This window comes from Formica exsecta, unplaced genomic scaffold (assembly GCF_003651465.1).
Source record: "Formica exsecta isolate Colony F162 unplaced genomic scaffold, ASM365146v1 scaffold4, whole genome shotgun sequence".
NCBI classification, from domain to species: Eukaryota; Metazoa; Arthropoda; class Insecta; order Hymenoptera; family Formicidae; genus Formica; species Formica exsecta.
In genome coordinates, this window is record NW_021851238.1 from 1,827,693 (window position 1) to 1,849,622 (window position 21,930).

General features: G+C 42.0%; 2 protein-coding genes across 4 annotated transcripts in view; one reads left to right on the forward strand and one right to left on the reverse strand.

Annotated features, from left to right (window-relative positions):
- Positions 1-635: 635 nt before the first annotated feature.
- On the forward strand, positions 636-14,149 carry LOC115239873 (ecdysone 20-monooxygenase). 3 transcript variants are annotated; one of them, XM_029814666.1, is made up of 11 exons: positions 636-848; positions 8,202-8,337; positions 8,723-8,860; positions 9,711-9,909; positions 10,309-10,496; positions 10,808-11,006; positions 11,388-11,550; positions 11,900-12,066; positions 12,224-12,302; positions 12,377-12,574; positions 12,660-14,149. In XM_029814666.1, exons 1-11 carry the CDS (start codon positions 828-830, stop codon positions 12,783-12,785), a joined length of 1,614 nt encoding a protein of 537 aa, XP_029670526.1. In that variant the 5' UTR covers positions 636-827; the 3' UTR covers positions 12,786-14,149. The 3 variants fall into 3 exon arrangements, with proteins under 3 accessions (XP_029670526.1, XP_029670527.1, XP_029670528.1); XM_029814667.1 differs by lacking the exon at positions 636-848 and adding an exon at positions 1,778-2,136; XM_029814668.1 differs by lacking the exon at positions 636-848 and adding an exon at positions 2,276-2,489.
- Positions 14,150-14,310: 161 nt separating this feature from the next.
- LOC115239871 overlaps positions 14,311-21,930 on the reverse strand; it is a 25,303-nt gene continuing 17,683 nt past the window's right edge. Inside the window, exons 8-26 of the mRNA XM_029814663.1 lie at positions 21,408-21,797; positions 21,129-21,320; positions 20,989-21,050; positions 20,724-20,912; positions 20,439-20,610; positions 20,237-20,344; positions 20,090-20,160; positions 19,874-20,000; positions 19,523-19,775; positions 19,200-19,315; positions 18,869-19,007; positions 18,505-18,639; positions 18,246-18,396; positions 18,008-18,135; positions 17,780-17,914; positions 17,493-17,644; positions 16,996-17,353; positions 15,316-16,880; positions 14,311-15,167 (exon numbers count right to left, since the gene is read on the reverse strand). Coding sequence (XP_029670523.1) covers positions 14,928-15,167; positions 15,316-16,880; positions 16,996-17,353; positions 17,493-17,644; positions 17,780-17,914; positions 18,008-18,135; positions 18,246-18,396; positions 18,505-18,639; positions 18,869-19,007; positions 19,200-19,315; positions 19,523-19,775; positions 19,874-20,000; positions 20,090-20,160; positions 20,237-20,344; positions 20,439-20,610; positions 20,724-20,912; positions 20,989-21,050; positions 21,129-21,320; positions 21,408-21,797 — 4,683 coding nt within the window. The 3' untranslated portion in view covers positions 14,311-14,927. The remainder of the gene's footprint in view (positions 15,168-15,315; positions 16,881-16,995; positions 17,354-17,492; positions 17,645-17,779; positions 17,915-18,007; positions 18,136-18,245; positions 18,397-18,504; positions 18,640-18,868; positions 19,008-19,199; positions 19,316-19,522; positions 19,776-19,873; positions 20,001-20,089; positions 20,161-20,236; positions 20,345-20,438; positions 20,611-20,723; positions 20,913-20,988; positions 21,051-21,128; positions 21,321-21,407; positions 21,798-21,930) is intronic.

The window sequence follows — 21,930 nt, forward strand, 5'->3', positions numbered from 1 at the left end:
AGTTTTCGTCTCCGACGGCGGAGACGGATCGGCGGGGTCTCAACCAGTGTCTCGCGACTTCTCTGAAAAGAGAAAGAGAGAGAGAAAGAGAGAGAAAAGGGAGCAGAAGAGAGGGGCATGGCGGCCCCGTCTCCCTCTTTCTCATGATAGTTTCTCGGTCCCTCTTGAGAAATACCACCATTCATAAATCCGATCGATCTGCCAAACAATGCGGCAATTAATCGTGATTAAAGTTTCATTCGCTGGACAAACACGCTCTCTTTCCCTTTCCCTCCTCCCTCCGTCTGTCTCCCTTAATTTCTTTCTCTTCTTACTCTACCTCCTTCGTCTCGCAATGCTCTTCTCACTCATCCCATGTCCGGGTCGCGGGCTTGTTCCCCTCTCCCTCCCAACCGCGTCCCACCGGGAACCCTCTCCGTCCGTGATCCTCGGCGAGGCCTTCTTTCTTTCTTCTTCTTCAGTCTCTCCTCTCCTTCTCCTTCGTTCGCTCTTCCTCCACCTCCGTTTCTTTACTACCACCACCTCCGTCGCTGCTCCAGGCCTCTTCCTCCTCCGCCTCTGTCACGCTTTCGGAGTTTTTGGAAAACACCGAGGAAGGGTTTCCGAGGAACTTTTTGGGATCAGTGTCGTCGCGGCTGTCCGACGAGTCGGTATATACGTTTCACCGTCGTCGTCGCCACGGCAGTCCGTGCGGACGTTTCCGCGGTCGCTTCTCGTTCTCGGTTCCTGAATTTCCCGCCCGTCGAAAACCCGCCGGAAATCCGCGCGATATCATACGTTTTATCAGAGAGTTGGCGGCTGAGTCGACTTTGACGACGGCGACGGCTATGATAACGCGCTTGAAGCCCGTAAGTTATTTCCGAGAGATACATTTTAACATTCTGCGACTTCCCGTCAAGATTTGCGGGGGAAGACGAAATGCGAGGGTTGCGTTTTTTTAAAAAAATGCCATTAAAATTAATTTTTTTTTATTATACATTCGACAAAAATTTAAAAAGACGTTTAATTCTAAAAGCTTTTCGTTATGCCTACACATGTGTTTATGTTTATCAGATCAGTGATTTCTTTTTTACTGCAAATATATAATTATTCATCGTATTTATAATCCACGTTTTACCAAATATGGACATTCGATTTATTTATTCCTTTATGTGAAGATCGTATTTTGTGCGATTAAGATTAAATTTATTACTCATTGAGAGATATAAATTTGAAATTTATATAAATATTTTATATTTAAAATTTAAATTTAAATTGCAATTAATTAAAATATAATTTTATACGATTACGATATAGTGGAATATTCATGCACAAAAATATAGATAATATACAAAAATTTACGACATGTTTAAAAAAGCATGTCTATCAAATTAATTCTCATTATCTATAGCTTTTAAAACTTAAATCGTTTCAATTTATATAAATTGAATAGTCTAATTATATCAACATTTTATTAAATAAGCCTGGTAGTAGTAGCTATTTACTGTTTGTCCCCTTGGATGCAGATTATAATTTTATAATCTATAAAGAAGATAAAAAAAGAAAGAGCGATAAACAAAAATATCAGCAACATTACAAATATTAAACGTGACGGAAGTCGGTTGTTTTTTTGCGGATAATTAGCTTTCCGTAGAGAATTTTGGCAGAAAAGAGAAGAATAAGAGAGACGCGAAGAGATCGATCGATCGATCGATCGACCGATCGCGAAGGAAGAACACATTCCTGCCGTGGCGCGATCCCGCTTTTTACGGGACACCCTATAAGATGAATACGGCCCGTATGCGTCCGCTTCGCGGTCGTTTGTTCTTATTACAATCCCGGGGTACCCGATCGTCGTCATCGCACACTACCCACCTGTGGCACGCGAGAGAGGCGTTCGGATTTCCGGGTTCCCGCGGCGCGAGAGTGGGCCCTCGCGCGCGCCGATCACTCGCCGATCGTGCGAGCGAGCAGGAGTCAAGTGTATACCCAGAGTCAGAGAGTGAGAAGAATTCGGCGCGGATAAGTCGTCGTTTGGCGAGAGATAGCGGCGCGCGCGAGACACGCCAGAGCGGGATATGCGTGCGATTTGCTGATCGATACATGGACGGTGTGGGCGAGAGGCGCCGAAGTAACACGTCCAAGTAAAACGACATGGTAATTTAAAAAAAAAAAAAAATTACGCTCGCGGGTATTGTGTGTGTGTGTGTGTGTGTGTGTGTGTATTCGCGTTGTTACGTTATTCGCAGTGCGTCGCGCGAGTCTTTTTCCCAGCGAGCTCTTCTCTTTGTCGCCATCGGGGGCCTGAGAATCCTGTAACCCCCCGTGTTGGAAGGAAAAAAAATAAGAGGGTTTGAGAAATTATTAATAATTTCGATGGATTCGTATTTCTCTCGAGGTTGAGAACACGCTCGCGCGAAAAGTATAGCGCGTTCTGTGTTTACTATTTGTGTAACAATGAAAACGCGCCGACAGTGAGGTTGACAGTTGACAGCTGACGTGAGGATAAGGTACATTCTTTCTCTACATTCGCAGCATCGAGAATTGTGAACTTATTGAGATTAAACCGGTTTCGTTTATTCGAGGCATCGCAAAAATTCGCTCGATTGAAATCGCTGATAAATTAATCGTCTTCACCAAGTTTATGATGAAAGACTATTGACATTAATTAAAACATTGATTAAAAAATGTACGTTGCCTTTGAAATATATTAATCTCGAAACTTCTTTCTCTCACTTTTTTTCAAATACAGAATATGTCAAAAGATAAGGTCATCAAAAGATGACAGGAGACGATATAAGACGCGCAAAAAAATGTACACAGAGGAAACTTTTCTCGCTTGTTTTGTTGCGTGTTTAGGACAGATACAAAAATATTCAAAGTAATAAGCATTGTAATAAGCATTATAATGATAAACAATAGATAGACAATACATTCCTTGGAATAATAATCGCGCTTGACAATATTTTTCTGTTATTGAAGCAATATGTATTCTCTCTCTTTCTCTCTCTCTCTCTCTCTCTCTCTCTCTCTCTCTCTCTCTATCTTGACGCGATAGCCAAGAAAACACGTTGCATATTCTCACCCAATCTATTCTGTCGCGTATCTGTCACGGAAGATTGTTCTTGTCCCTTTAATTTCCGAGTTGCGCGCATCTTTGTGAACCTTTTTCTCTCGTATATGAGAAAAAAAAAAATCCCGAGAGAAAAATAATAACAGAAAACTCTTGATTTCTCTGTCAAGTCTATTTACATATTTCTGCTCGACAACACAAGTGCGTGCTGCGTCGCTCTTCTTCCCGCCGATTAACCTTACCTCTCGACACACCCTGTACATACATCAGCGCGCTCGCAAAGTGTTTTTATTTTTTCCGCCGGGAACCCTTCGTTTAATTGCACATCGGGATCGAGGCGGCGGTTAATCATTTTATTTGCGAAATCTCAAGTGCCGTTGACACGCGGCGGTAATTTGCGCGGCCGCCCGGGAGGGGAAGTAAACATCGTAATTGCGAGAAACGGGAACCGCAATTTCGCGAAGACCATACGCCGTATGAAGAACGTTATACGGAAACGGCGAGATGCAATTTGCGTAATCACTCCTGTTTCTCGGCATTGTGCTTGTATTATATATATATATATATTTTTTTTTCCGCATGCTTTGAATGCTGATGGGAATAGTTTCGCGAAAGCGTGAGAATCATTTTGCAGTAGCTTTGTCGCAGCGATACAACGAGTCTCTTTGTGCAAAAACGGAGAATGTTGTGAAGGAATTCGAGGGACACAACCGAAATATTGAACGAAACGAAAAATCAGAAAACGGTGATATTAACGATAATTATTTTTTATTATTTAAAAAAAAATAATAAAAATGATACATTTCTCTGCATCAATAAAAAAAAAAAAAAAAAAAAAAAAAAAAAAAAATACGAATAATGAACGAAACGACACACGCATATGGACGACTTTTCATCGAAACCTTGCGAACTCTATAATTTCGCGATCGCTATTGTTATGCTATTCCTGGATCGCGATGCGAACACATAACGTACGGAAAATCACTTATCGTGATGAGTTATCGAACGAAAGCAAATAGTCGCGTGTCCGACAAATAGGTCAACTAATGAGATAATGCAAATCGCGAGTGTCTGGAATTTACATTTCTTTTGACGTTCCTTCCGTGAACGCGAAGACCTTTCTTTTGTCGTTTTCACTTTCGGTAAACATTCCCCCGAGTTGCGTCGCGATATTAGCGATAAAGCGCAAATGCGGTAGCTACACAAGTGTGTAAGAATAACGCAGGTAACGAAATTTTTCACGAAAGAATTTTTTTTTTTTTTTTTTTTTTCAAAATAAGACAACATTTTCGTAGATAATCGCCATCGTGCCTTTTAAACTAGATTGTTACATAAAGAATGCAGATGTAATGAAATGGAGATAATTATACGCACTTTACATAAATGCAATGTGTTAAACGGTAAGACGAGAACATAATTTATTTGTTGGTCCAAGCTCGAGACGTAATTCCGTCTGTGCGCGCGAGTAAAAAGTGCCGAGTAACGTCTGACAATAAAGTTTATGATTGGGTGGCGCTCGCGAAACTAGATAATAATCATAACTGTATCTCTAACGAGGAACGTGCGTTACATTATTCATCTCTCGTTCGTTTAATTGACAGGCGTAACGGAAATCGTGTTAGAAGGAGAGCTGCAGACGATAAAACGCAACGAGATCTCGCGTCATATATAAAAGCTGCGCGCATTACACGCATACAATACGCGATTTGTACGGCACAGACTGATTGATAAAACTTCCCTCGAGATTTAAGATTGTCCGACAAGTCGTGCCATTATTCGCGACTGACCCGTTCGCGTTCCAGAAATCTCGGCTAGTAAATTACATCGTGCGTTGTACGATTATATTTTTCTATATCGTATTAACTCTGACACACTTCGAGATTTTTCTCAGAGTGGCGATATATATTTGCATATGATTATAAATTTACGAGCGTATATATGCACGGTAGTGTACAATATATGCGATCTCGCGTTTGAAAGGCAAGTTTGCGCAGGGAGAAGAAGAAAAGAAGAAGAAGAAGAAAAACAAAGAGAGATAACAATCCAGCGACCGCGTCGTCACGGGGTAATCGGGCCCGATTATTTTTCTCGTTCCCCGCGTCTTCTTTCACTCTGTCGCGCTTTCTCAATTGCTCCCCGTAGCTTTAATAATCCTTTATTTACTGGTCGGCGACACTCCGCGACATTCCAAAGTCTTCGCGCACAATTACCCGCGTTCATTATCATCTACGCCGCGACGCAGCGTAGCTTGGGTGGGAAATTTGCCCAATCTAACAGGACGAGAATTACGTTATGTCCGATCTTGTGCATGTTTATAACTATATATTAATTTTATATCATTATTACGTAATTAGAATTTTTTAACGACATAAAAAGATTTAAAATTACACAGGTGCATAATTTTTTCTTTATTATTATAAATTTTATATTTATATATTTATAAATTATATATTATATATTTATTTTATTCATTTAGTTAAGGATAGTCTCATATTTTTGCACAGATGATCGAAATTTTATTTCTTCGTTATTTCAATAAATATATTTGGGATATTTCTTCCTTTTTTTTTTTTAACGAAATGTATGGATTTCGCCGCAATGTGAAAAAATAGAAATTACGTAGGAGGGATATAGAAAGGAAAAGAGAGAGAAAAGAGCTTTCGATAGCCACACGGAGCACTTTATCTTCTTTCTTTTAGCGTGGGACTGGTTTCGCGAGATACGTATGTAAAGCGACACGTTTAGAGCTCCGCGTTTCTTTATTAGACCTTTATTAGAGATTCGATCAAAGCTCCGATCGGAAAATCATTGACGCTAATCGGTCGAGCTAAGAATAGCCTATTCATAGAACAGGTTCGAAGGCTGGAACGCGAAACTTGGCAAAAATAGGTGAATTAAGAGAGGAAAAGAGACAGGAATGTCATTTCGTCTGTTAATGAATATTTAAAGAATGCCCATTTTTCTTCGCGTCTATTTTTTGCGAGATACGTTCATCTCCGTACAAAAATCAAAATAAGCGAATGTGAATAAAGATTTTTGTTTTTAACAAAGAAGAGAAAGAGAAAGAAAGGGAGATTGGAGTCACGTTATTGGAAAAGAATGCGGCTTTGCCGCAACGCGACGATCGCGTGCACACTACGTTCCTCGGTAGATATATCGTCCCTGAAAATTCCCGGCAGGTGAGCGCGGGATACGGTGAGAGAGAGACGGTGGTACTTACGTAGCGGTGCGCTTAATTAAAGTCATTAACGAGAGCGAACAATGTAGTCGGTCAAGTAAACTCAGAACGCGTCCACGGAAACCGCTACAAGAAACACCCGCAGAATGCGAAACATCCGCTCGTTTGCCTCTTTCGAGTATTTTCTTTCTCGACGAAAAAATTGCCAATTTTTATTTTCAATCGAAAAAAAAATCTCGCGAAAGACATATCTTATCCGAACTCTGTTGTTTCTGAAAATAACAATTATTTTTATCACATTTCGGGTTTGCTCAAGTGAAAAGAGTGTAAAAATATAACGAGAGATTAAGATAAAAGGTATATCGATACAAATACGAAAATATTTAACGTGAAAAATCAAGGAGCGCGTGGTTTTTGGTTGAATTTTGCCTAAGGAAACTTTTCTTTTCGAAAGATTCAAATCTTTCGAAGGATTCAAGTTCGCTTCGAGGAATCTTGCAAGATGATTTCCCCCCTGCTTCCAAGTCAGCGGAACATGACGCTTGACATTGTTTTTCGCGCTAATGTATGCATTGACTTTGCTCGTTGATGCATTAGCGCTGAATCAGTATCGAGTATTTACATGAATCCTTCACCTTTCGTTCGATACAGTACCCGCAATTCACACGTCGTATATTATCGTCGATATCGTTTACGCTATTTTCTTCCCGATCCGTGCAACAGAGAGGTCCGAGATCATGTCAGAGCGAATGCACACGCGTGTGAGAGAGAGGGCCGAGAAAGAGAGAGTCGCGGGATCATCGGGGCAACACCAGGAGCGTTATCGGCGAATTGCAAATAAAGGAATCACGCGGTCCGCAAATAACACTGGGGCACTCAGTCAGTCACGAGGAGATCCATAAGCGGAGCCACTGCATCGCGTTCTCTCTCTCTCTCTCCCTCTCTTTCTCTCATTTTTTCTTTTCTTCCTCCGGTGAGAATCGCCGACGAAAAAAATGCGCGCTTATTGCTCCTTTCGCACGTGTTTTAATGGTAAATCTCAGTGCACAAATGATGCCTTATCGGAGCACGGCGATCGTGAAAAATGCGTCCTCACTAATTACAACCGAGTTCACGAGTCGGATAACGCGAGGTCTAGCTCTCGCCTTGTGCGTAATGCGTCTACGTTTATAAGGCGAGAACAATTGCTTTATTCCATCGGATATCTCTCGAAAGTATAGAAAGTTACAAGTGTCTGAGAATTATATTGAAAAGCCTTCGAGAAAAAAATAGCTTAGTATTTATAGGGACACGGAAAAAAAAAATTAGCTGCCGTAGCTAAAAACTGCGTGTGGTAACTAGATTTCAGTCGTAATATATGGACAGCGAACATCTTAGCTGTGACACCTATTTATTAGGTGCAACAGCAAACATCTTAGCTGTGATACCTATTTATTAAGTGCAACAGCAAATCGTTTTGCTGTAGTTTAGAACTTTTTTTTGCAAACCATGATTAGCTATGGTAGCGAAAATTTTTTTTTCCGTGGAGTTAATTAAAATTAAAGAGATTAAATATTATTTTTTACGAAGAATATTTCATTGTCCATGACTTTAATACGCGAATTAATAAAAAGCTCTTGAGAAAAGTTCATTTAGAGCGTCCTCGATCGGAAACGCGACACGAGGATATATCCGTTCGGGCGCCAACGTCGGTGTTCAAATAATGAGTCAAAAGACGCCTTATTGTTAGGGAGAAAGTTGAGTTTACGCACTCCTGAGATACGGCGCCAGTCGTAGTACTATCTCGCGGCGGTGGAGACGAGAACGAGCCTCGTACCCGCGAGGCGTGATTACGATAACAGGGAACCTATTATACTTCGCGCGTTCGCGTCGCGCGAGATTGTTGTCGCGCGAACGCGGCCGACTCTCGGGAGATAGAGATAGAGAGAAAGAGAGAAAGGCCCCAATTCTTTTAATCCTCCTTCGATGCAGGGATTCGACTGGAGGATGCTGCTGTCCGGAGCGTGGTTCGAGACTATCGCGGGAGCGTTGCTCGCGATCCTGGTGCTGGCCACCGGTTACAGGCCACCCTGGTGGTTCTGGACCAGAAACTACAACGCGAACGTTGGTGAGTTGAGAATCCTCCGATCTCTTTCCCAGACCTTCGGTATCAGTACCGTGATTATCGGTCAATGGCACTGCACATCACTTTTTTCCTCCCCTATCATTTTTATCGTTATTGAATGTTATTCATGAACACTAGGTTCGAGTTAAGAAATCACTTTTCCCAATTGATAACATTATATGTACAATGATAGAGCAATATCATAAGTTACATTCGTAACTGTACGGAGGCTTCTTCAAGCGAGCAATTCAAGAGACAGATAAAGAAACACGAGATTATTTCATATATAAATTTTTTTTCTTAAATAAAGTGGAGCAGCGAGCGAAGCTCCAATTGCTCCAAAATATTCTTCATCGATTTTTCTTTAAAATCAATATTCTTTTCGCAGACGCGGGCGACAACAGCAGGAAATTCAAGACGGCGCGCGATGTGCCGGGTCCGTTTGCCCTGCCAATTCTCGGCACCAGGTGGATATATTCCCGCTTCGGTTACTACAGCTTGAACAAGATCCACGAAGCGTATAAAGGTAAGGAGTTTGGCCTTTGCCCTCTTTGACGAAGGCAACATTAGACATTTCCTTTGCGTGTCCATAATTTTGGTGTTAATGGTATCTCAAGGTTGCATGTGAGAAACGAGATGGGGAGGGAGAGAAAAAAAAAAGAAGGAGAGCGGAGGTTCATTATGTGCTAATGCGTCCCCACTTGATTCTTCGGATAATAACCGATTAACAATTTCGATGGATCGTATTATATGCGGGTCCCCTTCAAAAGGCCCCGCTATTATAAAACGGGATGGCGGTGAAACGTGTCTTTTTCAGAGGGTCAGGGTCAATGATACTCCAATCTTATCGCGGTGAGTTTGCTGCAATCGCGGGCGAAAGAGGAAAACGAGGAACAAATCGTGACAAGAAGAACTTATGTTTACGTCACGTCGAAAATTCCTTATGTCATGTTACACTAATTAGATTCGTCGAAAATTATTTATGCCGGAGATACATCGAATTTGATTGACGAATAAATCATATATTACCAGATTGCGCAACGCTGATCGCAACGCTGATAATCGCGATTCTCGAATGAATAACATATTTTTTCCATCGACTTTATATTTAACTAATCAAAATGTATCGATACGTCGTTTTATATATATATAAAAAAAAATATATATGTATATGAAACCGAAAGAGTTATAATTGCTCGTCTTTTTCCAATCTTGATTGAATCCAAAATATCGAAATGTAGTGATTAATAAAACAGAATATGGAATCTCCTCCCGTTTAAAATTCAGAATAAATTACTCCGTTTACGACACGCTCTCTCCTTCCCGTCGATATATGGTATTTTAATATGGCTCGTTATCCCGTAATTCAAGAGTAGATCTGAATCGGCGATACGGGTCGTTGTGCAAGGAGGAGGCGCTGTGGAACTGCCTCGTGGTGTCCGTGTTTGCCCGTCGCGACATCGAGGCTATCCTGAAACGGGGTTCGCGATACCCGCTTCGTCCTCCGCAGGAGGTCATATCCCACTACCGGCGCTCCCGGCGCGATCGTTACACCAACCTTGGTCTGGTCAACGAGTGAGTAGCCTGCCGCTCTCGGCGCGCTCGGCGATTACGCCCGTCGCGGTATCGAGGTCAAGTTTAAGGTGACACTTTTAAAAATCGCGAATTATTCTATTCACATTAATTATTTATTTGGATTATTTATTTGAATTATTTACTTAAAACTTTTCCATTTCTAGGAAATAAATAATACAGCAGATAAAATATAATGAAAAGGAAATACAAAATTTATTTATAAATATATTACATATATATTTTATGTAATATATTATATATAAAAATAAAAAAAAATAAAAAAAATAATTTATTCGCGAGAGAATCAATAACGATCCATGATAGATTAGTTCCTTGAATTGCTTAGGACGTTTTAGAGACGTGAGAACAATTGCGAATGATCAGTGATATTCTTAATAGGCAAGGAGCAACCTGGCAAAAGCTTCGCGCCGCCTTAACGCCGGAACTCACTGGGGCCGGTACCGTATTCGGTTTCTTCCCGGCACTCAACATAGTCACCGACGGATTCATCGACCTAATCCGCAAACGAAGAGCGGAATTTACCGTGAAAGGCTTCGAGGAACTCGCTTACAGAATGGGACTCGAGAGTAAGTCGTCGACAACAGCTTTCTTATATATATGGGAATCGTCAGCGATTCAGTTCTGACAGACATATCTCTCTCTCTCTCTCCGAATGATTTTATTAATTTCAAAACTCTACGTTCTTAAAGATTAAAATAACGCGCAATTTTAAACTTAAAAGGAAATGTATTTTTTCAAACTTTTCTTTTTATACAGAGAGAGAGAGAGAGAGAGAGAGAGAGAGAGAGAGAGAAGATAAAGCTCACCTTGTCGCTTTTTATCACGGTCGCGACGGTTATTAAATCCGTCACTGATAACGTGTTATCTCGTTTCGTAGGTACATGCACGTTGATCTTGGGACGTCACTTAGGCTTCCTAAAACCAAATTCCACCAGTACAATTACAACGAGATTAGCGGAAGCGGTCAGGATTCACTTCACGGCCTCACGCGACGCCTTTTACGGCCTACCGCTTTGGAAGTTGCTACCGACATCTGCGTATAGGCAGCTAATAGAGAGCGAGGATACTATATACAAGTATGTCACTTGTACTTGTAATCGCTTTCCATCAGCTGTTACGCCAAATGATCAATTCTCGCACAATTAAATAGTTGCCAAGAGAAAATTTTAAATAATTTAACTATTATTTATCTTATTTTATTTTTATAAATTTTAATTCCAATTTTAATTTTAATATTAATTTATTACTTTAAATTGCTTCGGATACAGTTTTATTAAAACAAAGAGATTTACCTAGAATAAAATGAAATATCTTGTTTTCTCTGTAAATTGCGACAGAGGGGAGGAAAGAAAAATGAAAGAGATTAAATTTGTTTTCTGTTCACAATATGCATGTTATATCACAGATAATTTGAAAAATGTTTAAAATTAATAATCGCTACTCTTTTTTTCGCTTAGTATTATCTCGGAGCTCGTGGAGGCGACCGTATTAGAGAAGCAAGACGACGCCAGAGACGAATCCGTCGAGGCGGTATTCCTGTCTATTTTGCGACAGAAAGATCTCGACATGAGAGATAAGAAGGCCGCCATAGTGGATTTCATAGCGGCAGGGATACACACAGTGAGAAAACCACGTTGTACTTATATAGTTCTTATATAGTACTTATTATAGATAGTTGGCTGGCACGGGTTTGTCAGATTTTATGGCTACTTGATATTATAATTTGTGTCTATAGACAAAAATTCAATATAGACTTTATACATTTAAGGTAACTTATTTAGAAGATAATTTATTTCTCTCTAAAAAGGAGAATCGCGATCGCTTTTCTTAAGACGATTCTAAATTTTTGTCGGACCTTCCGTCTTTTTTATTGTCTTTAAGCCGTCTCTTTTTTTGACTTTACGTCATTCGGATTGTTAATCGCGATTACTACTACAGGGTTAAAGATACAGTCGTTGGACGTTTGCAGCTAGGTAACACGCTGGTGTTCCTTTTCAACTTGATCGGCCGTAATCCCGAAGTGCAGGAAGCTCTTTACAACGAGGCGCAGTCCCTGGCGCCTCCCGGTTGCGATCTCACGGTGGATGATCTCCGAACGGCGAAGTATTTACGCGCCTGCATCACAGAATCCTTCAGGTTTCTTTATATTAATTAATAATAATTTAATCAAATTGTTAAAAAAATTTTTATAAGAAAATTTCTTCTCTCTCTTTTTATACACGTTTATGTTGCGATAAGGCTGATACGGCTGTGAAAATATTATATTATACAAGGTGATTTATGTACATTCCAGAATTATGCCCACGACGCCTTGCATAGCCCGCATACTAGATGAGCCTATAGAACTGGAAGGATACCGTCTCGATCCCGGAGTAAGTTTCAACGTTATCTGTACGAATTCGGGAAAATATCTTGGTACAATTACATTTGTTTTCGTCGATTTCAGACAGTAGTGTTGTTGCATACGTGGATAGCAGGATTGAGCGACGACAATTTCAAAGACGCGTCCAAGTGCCTGCCGGAGAGATGGTTGAAACCTATGGCACCTCACTCGCCCTTATTGGTAGCTCCCTTCGGCGCCGGTAGAAGGATATGTCCGGGAAAACGTTTCGTGGAGCTCGCGCTGCAGCTTATTCTGGCAAAGGTGTGGAAAAGTATATCGAAGTATACAAAAGAGAAGAATCGGAGCAAATCTTTTATATCTTGTTGATTAATTGGTTTTCATTCAGATCGTTCGGGAATTCGAGATCGTTGTCGAGGAAGAGCTTGGCTTGCAGTTTGAATTTATCCTGGCGCCGCAGAGTCCTGTATCCCTCGGATTCCGGGATCGTATGTCGAGGACCGAGATGACCTGAACGAATCTATTCGCTTTTTCATCGGCGAATGTTTATCGAACAATGAATATTAATTGAATGAACAAATGGTTGGTTCGATTGTCATCGAGCGGAACTTCGCACGTGCTTTGCTCCCTTCGCGTTCGGTTTCCGGGTCGGCGCTCTTCGTTTTTTTCATCGATTGATTTCCGAGTGTTAGATTTTATGTTTATATATTATTTATAAGATTCTTTTTAATTCGTTGAAAAGGAGCTCCGTTCGTCCATCGAGGGAGAGGGAAGGGAGGTGGGAAGAGTATTTGTCGTTACTCTTATATACTTAATGTTATAATATTTATATTTAGTTGCAAGGAAAATGTGTATGTGTAAACAATCGGGATCTTCTTACCTTTTAAGACATTGACGCATATTGCATGCTATGCCCCGTATCGTGTGTCACTCTTTTTCTCTTTCTTATCATGTATTATAAAAAGAAATTTTTAGTCAAAACTCTTGCCATGTCGGGCAAAACGTTATTTCGTCCTTGTAATATAAATTATTGAAATAATAAAATTATAAATTAATTTAAAAAAAGAAAGATGGGGATGGGGGAGACGGCAATGCGAATGCAAATGTGCTCGCGGGTTTCTTAGTCACCCCATTTAGTTTTATCCACGATAACTACAATAATAATTAATAAAATAGTCACTGTACATATATACATAAACACAAAAAGAAATGTTGATCTCGTATTTGTTGCATAAAAAATTATATATACGCTGTAATGTTCATTTAATGTGATTTAATATGTGATATTTATTTGAATTGTTTTTATCAAAGCTCACCAGAGTGTCATTTCGTACAGTTGTCGAGATCAACTGTTGGGGTGACCGAGTTACCTCGCATCGTAAAATCACGAGATAGATCATACGCCCATTTACGATATTATACTCTGTCAACGGCGTAGAGAAAAAAAGCGGCAGATTTAATTATATAATTTATAGTTATTTATTTTTTTCTCTGAGCTGCGCGCGCGTATTTTTCGTTTACGATGAAAGTAAGACGATCCCGATATGTTGTCTATCGATTGCGCGCACCGATTGACTAGCTGTGGCTACATGTTATATTTACGTTATCGTACGAAAGATTTATATGCAACGTAATCCGTTGACTATCGAAAAAAATTCGTTTTTTTCGAATTATTACGCTTTTTAAAAAGCGTCGGTGCCGAAATTTATATTATACTTATTGGAGAGTGATCTCATTAAACATCTCTGTCGGTTTTTTCGCGCGGTTTTTCATGCAACTTGAAAATGGATCGTTGTTAAAAATGATCGTTGATTTATATCCTTGTACATAAAATATGTAGATATTTCTGGTTGAAAATATAATGGATAAAAAAGAAATATATATGAATTACACGTATTTGCAAAATTATTCGGCAAATCTTATTTTTCTTTTTTTTCTCATATTAAAATATGTATAGTTAATTGTAAGTTTATATTTAATAACATTGCCTGTGTGTATTTCTTCGATCAAATTTCCAATTGTATTATATATCACCATTGTAAATGTCTGTTAATTTATTGTGTCGGACACACATTATATTCTACAATATATAATATTTATCTTTGTGTTAACGCGGTGTATAAGAGAGAATTACAATATATCATATGTATTACATTAGTCGCGAATATGTTACACATAATTTTATAAATATATTCTAGGGTACTAAAAGGAAAACTCCCGCAATTTGGCGTCAAACATAAAGATCGGGGCGTTCCTTAAAGTTTCCTTGGTCATAAAAAAACTTAAGTCGCGCGTGATAAAGCTGGAAATAGATTTGATTATCTTTCTCTTGAATCGAGAAACTTGCATTGTTTGGTGTGGTAGTGGCGTAATAAACTATAATAATCTTATTTATTTTGACTTAACACTGTGACGACGTAGTATATAAGCGAGAACAATAATAATAATCTTCATTATCTAATCCTGCGGGCTCCGTATTCTACAATAACGTTAACGGTACCGTCGATCAGCTGTTTGGCTGTCAAACATTCGCTGATTTTATATAACGCTGCTTGATTTGTTACTTTTCTAATTGTAATTGTTAAGCGAATAGACTTTCTCTAAATTCTTTCGGCAATGTTACAGATACGGTTCATTTTCTCGTCGAAGAGAGACATCATTTGACCATAGCCTTGATACTCTTCGGAAGGTTCTGTATAGAACCCTTGTTGACACTGGCAGCTGTAGGTCGCATGAAGCTGTGACTCTTCGACTCGGTTCGCGGTTGGATCAATTTACTCCTCGTACTGGCAGATCGATTTCCTATGATCGATTGTTGACCGATGCTGCTACCGCTGCTGCTGCTACGCGAGGTGATGGGTCGACCCCTCGTGACCTTTGGTATGTCAGGCGTTATCTGTCAATCGATGTGTAAAAGTTACGTGAAAGTGTAATTCCAAAGAAAGTTTAAAAATACTTGTTCGGTCAAAAACCGTCTACCAAGGTCTACATATTTTTTCAAAAACTCTTTGAGAAACTATTGAAATTCGAACTCGAGTACCAACCTCCGCTGTCTTTCGAAGGCTTCTCGCTGTCGGTCCGACGCTGCTGCCGCTGCTGCTGCTTCTGCTGGCGGGTATCCTGCTGACGCCAACCTGACGAGGACTCGGCCGTCTCTTATCGACGACGTTCTTCGGCGGTAGCGGACTGCTCGACGGGCTGCTCTTCCTCAGGTCGTTGGTGAGCGCACGGATGGCCGAGGTGTAGTTACGCAGATGCGCGTGATTCGCGGCCAGATTACGTACCGTATTCACGGACGTCGCGCTGTTCAGGGAGCTTCGCGAGCTGCGCAGGCTGCTCCTGGAACCGGAACGTTGCACTTCGTTTTTTGACAGAGCTCCTGGATTACCCGACAAAGATAGAGCGACGTTCGAAGGCTTCTTCAGGGACTCGGTCTTCCTTAACGTGGACTCACGCTTCACGCCCGCAGCACGTGTTGGCAGGAAACTTGATTTTTCCGACGCATTTCTTGCGGTCTCTTTCTTGCTGAAAACCTTGCCCGACGTCGGTTTCGATAACTTGTCGACGGACAAGGATCTTCTATTGCCGCGGTCGTGCAAGTCGTCGTCGTCCATCGTCATCGTGATGCTACGTCGGCGCTGTTCTCCGCCGTAGCTCAGCTCCGCTGGTGAGCATCGCGTCGAGTCGTGCGTGTCCGTCTCGTAATTGCCCGAGGACGTCTCCTGGCTCAGGGTCTCCGAAACGAGGCTCTGCGTCTCTTCGAAACCTTCGTCGTTCAGCTCCTGATCTCGGGTGACTTTGCCGGATGACGGTGGCGACGACGTCACGTTTATATCGGGGATGAATCTACTGCGGAACATGGAGTTCTGTCGCGTCATCAGCGATCGATCGCCAGGATCGTTCGCGGATCGGATGTCCTTCTCGAGGTTTTCTGCGACGTTCCTCGGGTCTCCTGTGCGCTTCTCGTCTTCCATGATTCTGGACGCGTCGTCTCGCTCGTGAAGCGAGCTCTCGCTTCGGAAGCTCCTGCTCGATGCTTCCTGCTCCTGGTTTACCTGGCTAGGCGGATTGCTGGTCAAACGAACGGCCTCCTTCACCTGACTCGGATCAATCATACTCCGATGACGCTCGCGACTCGTTACCGCTCGTTCGATAAGTACAGTGACGGGTTCGCGCGGTCGCGACTCTTGCATCACCGGGCTCAACACGGTGTTGGTCACCGCCACCACTGGCGGTGGCTGGCTGATCGGCAATCTCGAGTTTCTGTGGCTCGTCGTCGTTGTTGTCGTCTCCGTCGTCGTCGTCGTCGTCGATAGACGCTGCAGATCCTCGCCGGAGCGCGCGATCTCCGCCAACGCGGCGTCGATGTCGCGTGACGATGACGAGGCAATGATGTCGCGCCGCTTCAGCTTGTCCTGCCAGATGCGCAGCATAGCATCCTCGTCCTCACGCGTACCCTCGTCGGCCAGGGCGAGGGTGCTGGGCCGCTGCACCGCCGGTTTCTCGTCGCAGACCAACTCGGGACTTGACATATCCTTGTCACTTACGGGATCCTGAGTCTTCTTATATCTACGGGTACGTCGCGTCGCTGAATACCTGTCAAAGTTGCCTGGAAAAGTTGCGAGTGGTTATCATCAATAGGAGATATTCTTAATGTAAAAAACCTTGTTTTCTTTATTTTTCTCACGTTCTCTCTTTCTCTTTCTCTCTCTTTTCTCGCTTACCGGTACCGAGATCCGCGCTGATGGGTTTCATGATGGCAGACTTCATTTCTCGACTCTGTAGGGAGCTGTTGCAACGTTCTCTTTTGCATGGCTCCTTCTCCACGGGTTTCACCTCCTTCGGAGGACTAAACAGTCGCCTGGTCGCCGGTGGCGTCTCGATATTATCCGAATCAATCTCGATCTTATCACTGATTCGTTCCTCATCTGCGCTTCTCTTGCCCAGCTTCGAGAAGCGCCGGGTTGCAGGAGCTTGCGATCCGGTGTAAGGTTGCCGAAGATAGATCGTCAACTCGTCTTGGGTGTCTGTATTCAGAGTATCGCTGATCTTGTTCTTCTTCCTGTCCTCTTCTCTGATCGCCTGTAAACATATCGCGTGATACAATTTAATCCTTTGAAACTTTAATGTTGCCAAAAATTTTGTTGAGATGAAGAATACCTAATCTACTCATCAATTATTATAATTATTATATTTTTCAAAGAATTGCATTTACGCTCACCTGCAGTGTACTCGGGACAAGAGCGTTCTCCGTATTGTGTCTCGACCTAAGTCTACGGGAATAACGTGGATCAGTTTCTTCCATACTACTTGGTACGTTTAAGCTCGACTTTCGCCAAGGAGACTTGTCCTGCGACGAGAGCGGTTGAGCTTCTGAAAGAAACGAAAGTATACGCTTGATAAACTTGTTGATCTCGATAAAAATAATAATAAAATTGTGTAATAGATTTAATTCTTGACAGCATACAAAATTAGACAAGTTTTAACATAATTCACGAAAATATTCACCTTCAATGGCCTCCATCGTGCGCATTACGTCCGTTTTCTCGACGGACGGTCGCCAATCGTATACTTCAGAGAATCCTCCTTCGTGCACGGATCGATCTTCCGTCGAAGTGTTCATCACGCTTTTGCCTTCGCTTTCTACAATCGGAACGTTTCGCATTCAGATCCACAACGTCCAGTTTCTTACAAACGAGTTATTTCAATTATTACGAAAAATAAATCCACACTTACCCGAGTCTTCGAAGGACCGTCGGTTCGCCTGGTGCAATTGCTTCGCTTTTCTCTGAAGCTGCTCGCCCGCACGATCCTCCTTCTCGTTCTCCGATAACCACGCCTCGATCTTCTGTCGCCAGGCTTTCCTGATTTCCACACACGATAAGTGAATTGAATTCTTATTATTTTTTTCAAGTTTTTAAACATAAAAATAATAGCCACATAATCGCTTTTCAAATAATGGCCAAACACTCACCCGGTCGGCTTCGCTTCCTCCTCCTGCAAGAACGGCTTGCTCTCCGCGAGGGGAGACGGCGAGCTCGGCCGTTCCCGATCTCCCGAGAAATCGGCGTTCAAAAGGTCCCCTCTTCGCGATTGTCCGCGAGCTCTTCGCGCCCACGATCGATCTTCGATAAAAAATATTTTTAGAAATAATAATGATTAATAATAACCAATTTTTAATTCTGGTCACGTCAAAAATAATACGATAGCGTATCAACTGGCGCATTAAATACCTAAACTTCCCCACGATTTTCTCTCCCGCGTATTGTCCTGTCCGGACGTTCGCAAAAAGTCCATTAGATTCCCGTCGTCATCCTCGCAGGGTATCCTGCTCCTGCGCCGACGAAGCGTGCCATTAGGTGTGATATCTGACAAATAAAAGAAAGAATCTCGTGGAGTACACATTTCGATTATATTTCGGCTGATTACGAAACAAGAGTAATATAATAGTCGAGTGTACAAGGACATATACACGCACAGAAAACACATGATTCGATTTTTATTCCTGAAAACTCGATCAACCACAAAGTTAATAATCGTTTAGCAAAAGTTTTTTTTAATTTTACAGCTTTTTTTATAACACGTGCGATATGATACCTGGCGAGTACGTGTCCTCTTTGGTAGATTGTTGATCGGGACCGCCTGAGCAGGATCCTAAACGACGTCGGATGTTGGGTGATCCAACGATGGAGACATCCTCGTCCGATGTAACGCCGCCATTCTGCAATCTTCTCACCTGCAAACGTCGAAAATCTTTTATTTCAAATGTATACAAAATCGAAGAACACTTTATACACTTTCCTTTATACTTCGGTTTCTACTCTTGTCCAAAGCGTTCATTCGTATTTAATTTTGCGCCATTATCAAGCACGTTACGTATTACAACGAGAGACTGTTAAGTAGATGCTAAGCAGATGGCAAAGTTTACCTTGGCCTCGCCGCGGCTGTAACTTCTCTGAGGTAAACCGGTGTGAAGATCGAATAGCCCATAGTCCATCAAGTTAGACTCGGATTCCGAGCCTGGGGTCTCCGCTTGATTGCTCACTACGCATTTAACGAACGCAAATCCCGCACATTTATTAAAAGAACAGAAGAAAAAAAAAAGAGAAATAAACTCGCTGTTGCGAGAAGAATATAAACTAAATATTTATCAATCTTTAAAAGTATTCTTTTCGCTTTGTGTAAAAAAATCACGGCTCTTAAAACCTAAAAACAACGCTCGTGCGCGCTTTTTGCGCGAGATACACTCACGCAGTCGTTTTCTCGCCAACAGCTGTTCCTCGCGTTGCTTGCGACGCGCCAGGACCTGCTCCTCTTGAATCCGCCGCCTCTCGTTCTCCGCGATCGCCTGATTGAACTTTTGGCAAAATTGATGGAATATCTTAAAGCACTCCTCGATCTTGAACGCGCTCGTGTCCTCGCAAAAGAATTCCGCGAGCGATCGTCTTACTCCCTCGAGTTCCTCCATGTCCCTCTTCAACTGCGCCATTTCTTGCTCGGCCATCTGCGAAAGAAAAATTTTATTCACATGCATTTTAATTATTTTATTCTTTTTTTATCCCATGTACCACGATATTTATTTAGATTTATTATATTTCTTACCTGAAGAAACTGTGCCATTTGTTCCTGTATATCTCTTTCGGTCGATGAGAGCTGAATTTGACCTTTGATCTTTTTAATCTTCGTGTCCAAAGTGTTAAATTCATTGGCAAGTTGTTCGATTGTCGTTCTTGTATAAAAAATTATTTATTGCAAGATTAATAGTTTTCTTTCTCTGCACACATAATCATTATATATAATAATTAAATAATTCCTTACTTCGTCGCCGCTTCTAAGGCAGTCATGTTTTTTGTGAAACTTAGCAGATCCTTCCGTTTTCTCTCGGCTTGCTAAAGTAATATGTAATCTTGAATGAAATGACATATTGTATATACATAACCAAAAAAAAATTAATCTGCATTTTACCAATGCTACGTAATGTATCAGATTCATCCCCGGCTTGTTCGCACGAATTTCCGTTAGCTTTTGCAACGAGGAAAGCTTTACGCCTGCCGCATTGCCAGCGTAACCGCCCTGCAAATATATAGGAATATAATAAAATTGGATATATATCCGTAAACATTGTCCGGGAATTTATTCGTTTTTATCGGCGAGAGTAAATACATACAGAGTTGAGGAAATTTCCAGCGACCAAAACCATGTACAGCACCTCCTGCAGTGGCTTGTTTGTCATGAGATCCTCGCCTGCGAGGATCATCGAATTGATGCTTGGCTCCAGGTAGCTCATATTCGCGGCGAATTCTTCCTTCAGCAGCATGCACTCGATGCGCAACTTATAACTACGTATCAATTATAACGCATTATGTGTGGAATATATATAGATAAATTATAATTATAATTATAATTACATATTTATTTGTTTATTAGATAATAAAATTTCAAGCTATATTACTTTGGCACTTGAATAAGCTGCAGGAAGAACTTCTCGGCATTACCCAGCTTCGACTTGTCGCCATCGAAGCTCTTGAGCATCTCGAGCTCGTCCACTTCCGGCAGTATCTTCAAAAGTCCACGCAGTTTTTCCGCGCCGATGTCATCATGGCCGCCCTCCTTGATCAGCTGAATTATATCCTCGTTCGAACTAGAACCGGAAATATAAACAGTAATATCTTTTAAATTATAATAGTGGTAATATTTTCACTATCCCCTTGTCGTACCTTCGGAATTGCTTGAGGAAGATGTTGACGTTCAAGCTCCTTTTCCCGTCGAGTAACGCAATCTGAAATTGCAATGAAGAAAATAAATATACATGAGAATTTCAGTATATTATACCGTGAAAGAAAATAGCAAGAGCAACCTCCGTCGGTTCTCGACGGCGTCGTTCGACATCGACGCCGGTGCCGCACGAGGATGAGCAGGTCGCCGGTGGCATCAATGGCGGTACTTGTTGACAGAAGAGGCCCTCCATTTCAGCCCAGTCCAAGTCCGCCATCGGCGAATTCTGATGCTCGTTTGCCACAAGGGACCAAATGTTCCGTTTGCCGATCACCTGCGACAATCGATGCAATAAAGGGACGAGAAAAAGGAGACTTTGGGAAAGTATTATTCCACCCTTTTCTTTTCCCAGTTTAAATACCTTATGATTGGGTATCTTGTTCCAGTTGATGGTCTTCATCTTTGTCCTGGGGACGGGAATCTCCTGCTGCGGCAGCAGCCTGGCGTGAGTACTGGGTGGCTCGGGGGTGAGCGCGCGCGCGACAGGGAGCACGCGTAAGGGTGGCGGCATCGGCGGCTCCATCGGCGCGTCGGCGACGTTGACGACGTTGACGAAGAACGGCGGTGGTGGCGGGGGTGGCAGAACGAAACCGCTCCCACTCGATTGTGGACCGGGTGCCGCCGGAATCGGGGGTGGCGGGGGCGGCGGCGGTGACAGGGGTCCCGTCGAACCGTTGTTCGCCGGCAGCGACGCTTTCCGCGACGTTCCGCACGTCTGATCGGCGCCGCGGCAGTGACAGCATAGATTCGTCTGGAAGCATCGACCGTTCCCGTTATCCGAGTCGAAATTTCATTCCTATTTTCAATTTTAATTTTCTCACGCGTTTATAAATTCTAGAGGATTTTGATAGGTTTAATTATAATATATTATTTATTATTTATAT

What these genes read in the sequence shown, in the direction of transcription:
- LOC115239873 (XM_029814666.1), top strand. Translation starts at nt 828, where the DNA reads ATGATAACGCGCTTGAAGCCC. An exon ending in AGCGAGGATACTATATACAA is followed by an intron (nt 11,007 to 11,387) that starts GTATGTCACTTG and finishes TTTTTCGCTTAG; the next exon opens with TATTATCTCGGAGCTCGTGG. An exon ending in TAGCGGCAGGGATACACACA is followed by an intron (nt 11,551 to 11,899) that starts GTGAGAAAACCA and finishes GGACGTTTGCAG; the next exon opens with CTAGGTAACACGCTGGTGTT.